Source organism: Durio zibethinus, chromosome 7 (assembly GCF_047325235.1).
Source record: "Durio zibethinus cultivar Kanyao isolate XHJ-2024 chromosome 7, ASM4732523v1, whole genome shotgun sequence".
Taxonomy (NCBI): Eukaryota; Viridiplantae; Streptophyta; class Magnoliopsida; order Malvales; family Malvaceae; genus Durio; species Durio zibethinus.
In genome coordinates this window covers 23,356,422-23,368,253 of record NC_143168.1, presented here as the reverse complement: position 1 = coordinate 23,368,253, position 11,832 = coordinate 23,356,422, and the positions used below count along the sequence as shown (strand labels likewise).

Here is an 11,832-nt window from a genome sequence, read left to right as displayed (position 1 = left end):
AAAAAAAAATTTCGACGAAGTCTTCCTCCTTCACGCTAAGTTAATAAGAGGATTTTGATTACTATTCTACTTCTTTGTGTTAAAGTTAATTTGAATGAATGATAAAGATGATTTTGATTAAATTAAAAATATTAATAAAAGTAAAAATAATTATAATAATAATAAGAGTAAAAATAGTTGTGAGATATGTGTTTGAATAAAACAAAAATATTAAATATAAATTAAGTTATAGTGAGAATAAAAAATCATATAAGATATTAAATTAAAAATTATATATAATAAAAAATTTTAAAAATTTAAAATTTATAAAATTAATAAATAATTATAAATTTATTCAAATAATTTATGTCAAATAATAATTTATTAATAAATAATTGATAATTAATAAAAATAATAATTTATCAAATAATATTTTTATTATATTAAATAAAAAATAAAATAAAAAAGTTAAATTATAAAAATATTTTTTTGTCTCTTCAATACAATTAAAAAGGTAAAAAAAAAAGGCAATCGAGCATTCATCCACTAAAACCAAAAAATTCAACGAGTAAAAGTTGATTTCGTGATGGACATCCAATTGCGTGTTCAATGCGTTTGCACAATTTTTCATGCCAAGTGCATTTACGCTAGGGATAATTTTGAATCCAAATCGCGATTTAACTTATAGTCACCTTTTATGGGCCTCCTCGATAGACAATAATGGATGAATTTATGCGAAATGGAGATATTTGAATGAGATAATCGTTTAATCAATGAATCAGAACACGACAAACAGCTGAAGCAGAGTGTATAAAAAGATATAAGTCTTATACTTTAACATCGAGAAATTTTATAAAATTATATTTAGGTGATAAAATAATTTATATCTTAGAGATTTTAATTAATTTTAAACAAAATAATTTTTTTAAAATAAAAAATCAGATCGAAAGTGGATTGGATTTCCTTTTTCTGTTTTTTTTCTTTAAATTGGGTTTGAGTTGAAGTTGGATTTTAAGTTGTTCCAACTCCACTAGATGCATGTATATAAAAAATATTTTTATTATTTATTTAATTTTATGTTATATATATTATATTAATAAAATAATTATTTAATATTTTAATTTAAGGTATTGATTTAATAAAAATTTTATATTATATATAACTAAGATATAATTTATATTTAGAAATAATATTTTATGAATATTATATTAAATTAAAATATTATATTAATTTTGAATCGAAACAAATTGGTTGCAATTTATAAATATATTAATCGAATTGAATAAAATAATATTTTGATGTCAAATAAAATTAAAATTGAGTGTAAAAATTAAAAAATTGAATTGAAATTAAATTAAATAAAAATTAACCTTGATTTAACCAGTTATCATCCTCCCTTATGCTAATTACAAAAATATGGGAACACTCACAATTAATGGGTCAATTCCAAGGATGATTACATCAAGTAATGCAGGTACATCATCTAATGAAAGGTGCAATAACACAATGATGGTATTAGACTTAGATTTAGATGGACCACAGAGTGATGATAGTGTAATAACTTTATCATTTTATTTAATGAAAGATGCAATAACACTATCATTTTATTTAATGAAAACGACATTTTTGGTTTGTCTGCCATGCCCATTTCAAACGAAAGGAAACATGAAGGAAACAGCTAGCTATATATAAAACAGAACCTAACCATTCAAGAGAGGTACCGAGTGGGCATTGTAACTTTAAAACAACCTAAACAAATTTTTTTCTCAATTTGTTTTTCTGATGTTCTCTTTTTTTCCCCGTTTTTTTCTTTAAATGTGATTTGCTTGTTATAGGTGTTGGAAAAGGTTGTGATGTCTGCATGCGTGAATTTTTGGATTGATTTGAGTTTTAGTAAATTTTGATTGTTGTTTTCTTTGTTTTTCCACCGTTCATTCTTTTTCAGACTCAATCTTTCTGTTTTTTTTTTTCTCCTTCCAAGATTTTTTTTTTTTTTTTGCAAAAAATCAGTATTGACATAAGGTTGAATAAATGATGAATCTCCACCCATAGTGTTACCCAACTATGCATCTCTAGTTGAGTTTCATTTTATGATAGATAATAGATAGATGACATATTCTTATTCTCAACTTGCTTTGCTAGTTGGAACATATAAAATGATACACATTTCAAGTAATCATTTTTCTGGTCATACGCAGCCATACATTTTATAGTATAATTCCATAAAGTCCATAATCCATAAAGTCCTTAATTGAAGCCAACAAAACATTGGCACAAAGACTCTAAATCAAACAAAGTAAAAACTAAAAAGCTTCCAGCTAGCGCTAGCCTTCATACCGATAGGCTTTGGTTCAATCATCCATCATGAGAGCTGCATGCAGTAGTTCAAAACTAAATGAAATGAGTTAAAAATACAACTCAAAGTAATTCCAAGCAATGTTCCAAAAAAAAAAAAAAGCTAAGTTCGAATGAATCTTGTGGAAATGGGTGGATTGAAGTCTCACATGCCGCTCCTTTATTCTCACCAAAGCATCGACTTCAAAATTTACCTGCGACCAAAGGTACAAATCATTAAAATTTGCAAATGTTGTATGCATAATACATGCGTAGAGAGGAACTTATATGGTCAATTTTAACTAGCAATGAAGAGATAAAAGATAAAGAAATTAATAAGTACCACAAACCATACCTGGTAAATCTTCTGATCTTAAATATGAACCTCTTGGATGTGTGCCATCTTGGACCAACCAGCACCCACTTCGGGTTGATATTTTTCACTCAACGTAGGACATTTTCGAATCTGTAGTTGGGTGAGCAAGGTGAGGCGATCCAAACCATCCGGAAGAGAGGATAATTTTGGGCAGTCAAGAATCTCAAGTTTTTGAAGTGATGACAGATTTTGTAGCCATTCCGGTAGTATCTCAAAGTTGGGACAGCGGTGAATTTTTATAAGTTGCAAAGTGCTAGCAGATCTATCAAGAAGCAATCGCGGTAGATCCTCCAACTTTGGTGCACCTCGTATTTCCAATTGCTAAAGGCACAGGTGAAGGTCCCAGTCTTCTCTTTCTTCCAGTTCCATGCGTAAATTGATTATTGGGCATTCAACTATAGTAATACACTCCAGCTTGGTTAGAAATTTCAGACTTCGTGGTAGTGAGACTAGTTTAGAGCAACATTTTATAGTCAAACTTCGAACTGATGTCAGGTGTTGCATCCCTTCAAACAAATATTCCTGCAACTCACATCCGTAGCAGTACAAGAACTGAAGAGAACTCCAACATCCTGGTCGAATCTCACTTATATGCGTAGTATCTATTTAGATTTGCTTTGAATCTTATAATTACACATCGAAAGTTATAACAGTTTTGAGTTAATCTTATATCTCATATCGAGAGCTTAATAAAATTATAAAGGATTTCACCCTTATAAATAAAATGTTTTAGTTTTGGTTTGAGAGTTTTAGAGAGTTAAACACCAAAAGAATAGTTAAATAAGTAGGTTATTAAAATGGTATAATTAAGTTTTGGGTTAAGTTTCAAATAAAAAGTTTTTGGAGATTTTTTTCATTCTAAAAGTTTCATAGTTATAAAAATTTATTGTTAGTTGATTGAGTTTTGAGTAAACCATTTTGATTTGGGTCGAACAAAATATGTTTGTGTTTTTATTCTTGATTTGAGCTTGTTATTTTGTGTATGTGAGTATTGTGTGTGGGTGTTAATTTCCCATGAGTATCCCCGGTTAGATCTAGGAATCTGAGATTGACCAAACTTTGCAAATTGCGAGGCAGTTGCAATTGGCAATCAATATCCAACAATCTTAATGTCAACAAGCTTTGAAGCTTATAGATAGAACGAGGAAGCTTGCTCATTCTATAACACCTGGATAAGTCAAGATATTTTAAATGCTTCAAGGTGCCAACGGAATTGGGCAATACTTCCAAAAATGAATAGGAGAGATCAAGTAGCCGCAGGAACTTGAAATTCAAGATGGAAGCATTTACAAAATGTTCCTCAATTATCCTATTTCTTCCTGAAGAAGGTAGGATCACCAAAGTCCGCACACCTTTTAAATTCTTCAAAAATGACTGTGGAGCTCTCAATGGATTATCACCCGAAAATGACAGATGTCGAATATGATTAGCAGCATTTATTGTATGAGGATAAATTGTTAAACAGTCATCTTGAGACACATTTGACAAGAGATCATGTATTAGGTCATGGATTTTAAATGTGTAATATGTATATTCAACCTCGACATCTTGGACAAAACCCCTCGACCATAATTCTTTGAAATATCGTAGCCCAACATCTTCCCACTCTTCGTTTTGCTTGGGGCTTTCAGTAAGTCCAATGGCCATCCAGAATTGGACGATATAATCAGTATCATAAATAGTATCCTTTGGAAACAATGACAAACGAGTTAGGCACCTTTGCAAATGAGATGGCAAATGATTATAACTCAATTTCAGCATAGGTAGAATGTCATTTTCATTTTGATCAAGTTTCCATATGTCGTTATCTTTTATAAATTCCCATTCATGTCGCTCAGTTTTCAGTAGAGCTAGCTCCCTAAAGTTCTCACTGCCAATGGAACCCCTTTGCATTTTTTCACAATTTCATCACCAATTCTCATAAGGTTTGGATATACTTTCTCATCTCCTTCCCTAAATGCCCATTTTACAAACAAAGATAGACAATCTTTGTGACTAATCAATCTTTGTGACTAAGACCTTTCAAGTTGTACGGAGCAATAGTACCCACTATCGAAGCAACTTTTGAACCCGTGTAGTCACAATGATTTTACTTTGTTGAAAGTTACCCATTGTCATCAGTAAATCTCTCAGTTCCATCCATTTTACATGATCTTCGTTCCATACATCATCTAAAACGAGTAAAAAAGTTTTACCATTTAAAAGCATTCGCAAATGAGTTTGCAATGCATTAACTGGTAAACCATTACATCTTTCTCCCGTAATGGAGTAAATAACATCACAAAGCAACCTAGCAAGATCAAACTCATCTGACACACAACCATATTTTCAAGGGAAAGACCCTAGTGATCCTTTCATCGTTGTACACAAGTTGAGCAAGCGTGGTCTTCCCTAAACCTCCGATTCCAACTATAGGGATGACGGGGATATTTTCAGTATCGATTGGCTTGACTAAAAGATCTATGATGTTTTCTTTGTCTCGATTGCGACCTATCACATTAGAAGGTATCACAAAGCAGTGGGTATCCCTGAGAATAACACGCCGGTTCTCAACTTTCTCTTCAAGTCCAAGATTAAATTTTTTGAAATCACTAGCTATCGCATCTAGCTTTTCATTGATCTTTTTGATTTTATGACTCATCCTCAAAGGGAATGCAAATGGAATAGAGAGAGCAGGTAATCGTACCAATTTGTTGGTGGTGCTTCCACGATTGATCAACTCCTTTCGCAGCGCTTCACACCTGAATTCATCAAGCACATCCTCAGCATCATATAAGACGTCTCTAAGCTTCCCCAAACTAAGGCGCAACGTGTCGTTCTGGTGCTGCCGTTTTTCGGCATCTAACAGCACAGCATTATGTAGGTCATGGTTTCCTTAAGCCTTCTCAAATCACTATTGACATTCCAAAGCGATAGAGTTTCTTTGGCAGCCAGGGATACTATCTTTTCCAAAATCTGTTCTGCAACGATGGCCAGAAATGATTCCGCCATAATTAAACTCTGGAGAGGTAATCAAAGGTAAATGACAATTGAGTATAGTATTTATATTGAAGTTTGTTTCCGGGAAATTAAACAAGTGAGTTTAGAGTAAATATTTTATTTTAGCAGCCATCAGTACTTTTATACTTGTGGTTTGGTTGATGATCAGCTACATCACTACCAAAAGAACAAAAAAAAAAAAAAAAAGGCTTTCAATGTTTGCACAAAGAAAAATGGATGCTTTCCAGGAATCACGGCATCCACCCTATCGTAACGCGAGGGACACCCACGGACACGCAAAAAAAATAAAAAAATCAGTGAGTGTATCGTCGGACACGAAACGAAATGCATTTTACTTGAAAATTTTTTTAAAGCCGAACTGATAGAAAACTAAACGACTGATGGATTCCATATTTAGATTTAAGCATCACCTGGTGGAAATAATATGGGTAATGAACTTAATTTTATTGCAATTAAGAATTTTTAAGTGTGGTCTTAAACTTAATTCAATTATTTAATATGGGTATAATGTAAATTTTTATTTTGGGTCTTATTTACATTGAATATTTTTACATAGGTAATATTTCTTCCTTTTTTTTTTTCATTTTTGAGTCGTTTCAAAATATATATTTTTCAAAATATCTGAATACCTTTTATTTTATCTTTATACTTAAAATTTATTTTTTGACAATAAAAAGGTATAATACTTCAATATTATAAAAAATTAAAATTATAATATTAAATACAAAAATTAGAATTTTTTAAAACAAATAAATTGAGAGAAGAAAGAATATATAAAAATATTTTTATTATCATTAGTATTGTGTTGTATGAATACCTCATAGAGTTTCACTTTGATGCAACAAATTATTTAATTTACTGATAATTGAAAAATTTTTCAAATAAATATCCATTTTATTTCACACGTTTTTCCGTCGTGTAAAACAAGTAAAAGTCACATTTTATAAGACTTTGCACACGACTTAGGGGTGCATTGATTGTTATAGTTAAGCTGTTATGCAGCACGAATGGTTAACTTTAAGTAAAGTTTTAGTTTTTGAGTTTTGTAAATAAAAAAATAATTTTGAAAGAACTTACGAGATTTGATTCAGTTTGATTTTGAATTAATCGCGATCCAAAATTATTATCGAACGTCGAAAAATTTCATAAAAAAAAATTGTTATGCAACAGCCTTTAAGTAAAGTTCTGATTTTAATTAGAATAAGTGCTTTCTAAATGAGATAATATCGTTCACCCCGAGGAAACAATAACTGAATATAGAACACTGAAATGAATAGCTGAAGTAGATTACGCAAACAAATACATATTCTAGGTACATGGGGTCAAACAATGTTATAAACATGAACTACAATCAATACGCAACATCAAGGCAACAAATGTTACATCAAACCAAGAGACTTGATATCTGAAGCAAACCAAGAAAAAGCCCACAATGGGATACAGACAAACTAAGAGCAATTTAAAACAAACTAGTCATAACACAACAAACACATAATTATGTCTGGTACATAATATCACAACAAAATCTTACAGAATAGCACTGTTAATTACATTACATCTGATACAAATTAAAATCACATTCATTTATTACAACAATAATATTCATAAAGTCCTTAATTGAAGGCATCTTAACAACAGCAAAAAGACTCTAAATCAAACAAAGTAAATGCTTACTGCCAGCCTTCCATACCCAACACGCCTTCCCTGAATTTTCCATCTTGAGAGCTGCATGCATTGGTTAAAACTAAATGAATTAAAAATACAGCTAAAATGCAATTCCTATAGGTTTAATATATAACGAAACATTTCGTGTAATTTTGCCGACTTAATCTGCTCCAATGTACCAAATACATATATACATACATATATACATACATACATACATACATTTTGTAAACTTTTCATTCTAATAAAATCTATTTAATTTTGCATAAAAAATACATACATGCATACATAAAGATGTATATATTTGATTTAGTATAAAAATGTATATATATATATATATATAAATCTCAATTCGTAGAAGTCTGACATATAATATATAAGAATTGAAATTTTCATAAAATCTTGCTGATGAACTTTAATTATAGTAGAATGCTATGGATGGATTGCAGTCTCACCTGCTACTCCTTTATTTTCATCAAAGTATTTAGATGTGACTTCAAAAATACAGATTATTAAAATTTGCAAAGGTTGTATACATTGAGCAAATTATATGATCATTTTTTTTTTAAATTTTTGACTGGAAATTAGAGGACATTTAATCTGAATTCTAGAAATTAAAAGGAAATGCAAATGAAAATGTCATGCATAAGAACATATAGTAGTACTATATAATAAGACCATCCATAATTAATGCTCCATCTCAATTTGGGAATTTTTTTCAGCAGCAATTTTGAAGTGTTTAATTTCAAATCTAAAATATAAAAAATTCATAAAATAGAAATTTCCTCTTTTTTTTTTTTTTAAGTTTTTCCCTGAGAGATCAGAAAAGGAGAAAAGAAAAAGAAATAGTATTTCAGAATTATAAAGAAGTACATCGAACAGTGATAGATTAGATTGCTAAATAAATAAATACCCTCTAACGTGACTTGATAATCTTTTGGTCTTCAATATGAACATTGCGGATGTGTGATATCTTGGACCAATCTGCGCCAGCATCCGGTTGGCAGTTTTCACACAATGTAGGACATTGTTGAAACTTCAGTTGTCTAAGTGCAGTGAGATGGTCTATTCCATCGGGAAGATAGGAAACTTTGGGACAATTAAGAATCTCCAGTCTTTGAAGTGAATTAAGATTTTTTAGCCATTCTGGTAGCATCTCAAAGTTGGGGCAATGCTGGATTTCAATGGATTGCAAACAGCCAACAGATCCCTCAAGAAGCAATCCAGGCAGATCCTCCAAGTTTGGTGCATCACGTAATATCAACTTCTGAAGGCTCAAGTGAAGGTCTTGGTCTTCTCCGCCTTCCGGTTCCGTGCGTAAATTGATCATTGGGCAGGAAACAATTGCAATTTCCTTTAATTTGACTAGGAACTTCAGACTTCGAGGCAGTAAGACAAGTCTATAGCATTTCTTCATAGTCAAATTTCTAAGTGATGTGAGGCATTGCATCCCTTCAAACAAACATTCCAGTGTCTTACACTCGTAGAAGAATAAGAACTGAAGCGAACTCCAACTTTGCAATCTGAGACTGATCAATCTTTGCAAATTGTCAGGCACTTGCAATTTTGGAACATCAAATAATCTCAATGTCAGCAAGCTCTGGAGCTTATAGATAGACTTAGGAAGCCTAGTCAATCTAATGCACCTAGTTCAGTTAAGATACAGTAAATGCTTCAAGGTGCAGATGGATTTTGGTAATACCTCCAACCAGGAATTTTCCAGATCAAGTAGCCGTAGGTACTTAAAATTGAAGATGCAAGCACTCAGAAATGATTTCTCCACCATCCTATAGTATCCTCGAGGAGGTAGGATTACTAATGAGCGCACACCACTCAACTTCTTCAAAAAAAGTTGTGGAGTTCTCAATGGAATATTTTGATCAGAAAATGACAAATGCCGAATATTTTCAGAAGCATTTACCACATGTTGATATACTGTTAAGCACTCTTCTTGTGAAGCATTTAATGCGAGATCGTGTATAAGATCATGCATTTTGAAGATATAAAATTAGTTTCTATCTTGGACAAAACACCTTGACAATAAGTCCTTGAAATACTGTAACCCAACATCTTCCATGCATTCGCCTTCACTTTGCTTGGGAATTTCAAGAAGTCCATTGGCCATCAAGAATTGGATAATATAATCAATGTCATATTCAGTATCCTTTGAAAATGTTACACATCTAACTTAAAATTAATTGATTATAAGTAAAAGGACCCAACTTGAATATAACACTACAGGATATTTGAGATTCATTAGACGTGGGATAATCCACTTTAATAAGGCTTCATCACGTGTAGGCGAAGATGGAAGAAGCCTTTCATGTGACAAATTAGGAATGGACAACGAAAAGAAAATCTTGGCTCTGAAACCATATTAAGCATTTAATCTACTACTAATTGGTAGTAAGTAGAAAAGCCCAACATGAATATAAGATTATAAGATATTAAAAATTTAATAAATATGGGATAATCCACTTTAACATGCATTTTTTCACAATTTCATTACCAATCCTCTTAAAGTTCGAATATAGCTCTTCATCCCTTTCGTTGAATGCCCATTTTGCAAACAAAGAATTTCATTACCCATGGACACGCTAAAAGATAAAATACACTCTATTTGGTAAGCATGAAAATAATTTCTAAAGTCAATTTCTTCATTTTCCAGTGTTTGGATAACTTAATAGACAGATGGGACTCTACTACCATGAATTCTATGACCAAGGTGACTATTTTTGATTCCCTCCGTAAAGTGATTGGTAGTTTTATAGTCCTTTTCATTGGTACTTGCTCGTTCCCAAATTCTACTAGGGTTATGGTGATCAATTGCAACTAATCCTCTTTAATACCCATTTCTTTATGGTGGCATAGTACATGATGTCGGTGGAATTCCCATTATCGAACAGGATTCTTTTAACCACATAATTATATACTACAACCGTGATTACTATAGCATCATCGTGGGGAAGTTGGATTCTTTCCTAATCCTTCAAGTTAAATGAGATCGGTTCATTTTTCTAATTTTTTTCTTTCTTTGTTGAAAAGCCAATAGCCATGATCATAGTTAGGTTGGACTTTCTTTTAGCCAAGGTTAAGCTTCATTTAGTAATCGCATTAATCATTTCGGCAATAAGCCTATTATTGTTAGTTCAGCCTTTTTCCTATCTTTGCTCATCTCCTCAAACTTTTCCTCTTTTATTTTCCTTAACATGCCTTCCTTACCCCTCGTGGGCTCTCTTTAATGCCGTCTGTAATTGGATATGTTTCGCTTTTGTCTTTTTTGGTCCACAAACCTCCTCATTTGACTTTTTCTGATCAAAGGTTCAATCTCATTTTTGAGGTCAACACAGTCTTTAGTATTATGGCTTATATCCTTATGGAAGGCACATCGTTTGGTTAAATCTCTTCTCGTATTCTCTCCCAGTGGCTTTGGCCATCTGAGCACCAGATTCCTCTCGATTTGCATTAGAATCCTCTTTCAGGAGGTATTTAGTGCAGTATAATTTCTTTCTCTACTATGGCTATAAGCCCTATGTCATCCTCTTTTTGGGGAAGGCTCATAAAAACTTTTGCCTTTCTTACAACCAAGGAAAAGGATGAGCCTCTTTCACCTCGATCATCGAAGAGAGGGGATGAGCCTTTCCCAACTCGATTATTTTTTATTATAGCTTTAGCATTTATATATTTTTCAGCTACAAATAGCATGTCGACTAAAGTCTTAGGTGGCTTTAATGGTAAGGTCAGCTTTAGGTGATACTCTTCATCATTGAGTCCACTTGTTTAGGTGGCTATAGCGATCGTTTGTTCCAGGTCATTTACCTATAGAGCTTACGCATTAAAACGCGTGACATAGTTTTTCAGGGATTCATTATGGCCTTGGTGGATCGACTTTAAGCTTAATGTCATCTTTTTTGTTTTTCGGCTGCTTATAAATCAATATAGGAAGTAATGGCTGAGCTTTTTAAATGTTGTGATTGACCTTAGTTTTAAAACTACTAAACCAAGATCAAGCTACGACCTTAAAGGTAGTAGCAAGGCCTTTACACATTAAAGCTTTATTCGCATCCCGCATCATCATGTTAGTTCTATAAACTTTCAAATGATTGAAAAGATTAGAAATACCATCGTAAGTTTCTAAGGTTGACATTGTGAACCTTTTTGAAGATATAATTATGTCGATTTCTTCGGTGAAGGATGGGATCTTAAAAAATTTGAGCTTGTCTTTGAAAGCCACCTCTTTCGCCTTTAGCTCTTTCTCCATAGCTTGCATTTGAGCTTCTAGGTTTTTGTTTGGCTAAGGCTCTAGGTTAATTTGTTTTGATTTTTGGGTAATGACATGTATTGAGCTATGACTAGGTAGTAGTGAGTAGAAGTGTCGTGCTCTTCTTTTTTGGAGGTTGATGAGGCTTTCACCTCCTTATAGCTTGGTTGCCTTTTCACAACTTCTTGGCCAGGAATAACTAGGTTTGGAACCTTCG

General features: G+C 32.2%; 1 protein-coding gene and 1 pseudogene across 1 annotated transcript; both read right to left on the bottom strand.

Annotated features, from left to right (window-relative positions):
• Positions 1-2,186: 2,186 nt before the first annotated feature.
• LOC111276690 (putative disease resistance protein RGA1) lies at positions 2,187-5,680 on the bottom strand (annotated as a pseudogene).
• A 2,590-nt stretch (positions 5,681-8,270) lies between these two features.
• Positions 8,271-9,347, bottom strand: LOC149518190 (uncharacterized). Its single transcript, XM_089763442.1, has 2 exons — positions 9,064-9,347; positions 8,271-9,000 (listed from the first exon to the last, which is right to left on the bottom strand). The coding sequence occupies exons 1-2, from the start codon at positions 9,345-9,347 to the stop codon at positions 8,271-8,273; spliced, it is 1,014 nt and encodes a 337-aa protein (XP_089619568.1).
• Positions 9,348-11,832: the final 2,485 nt, after the last annotated feature.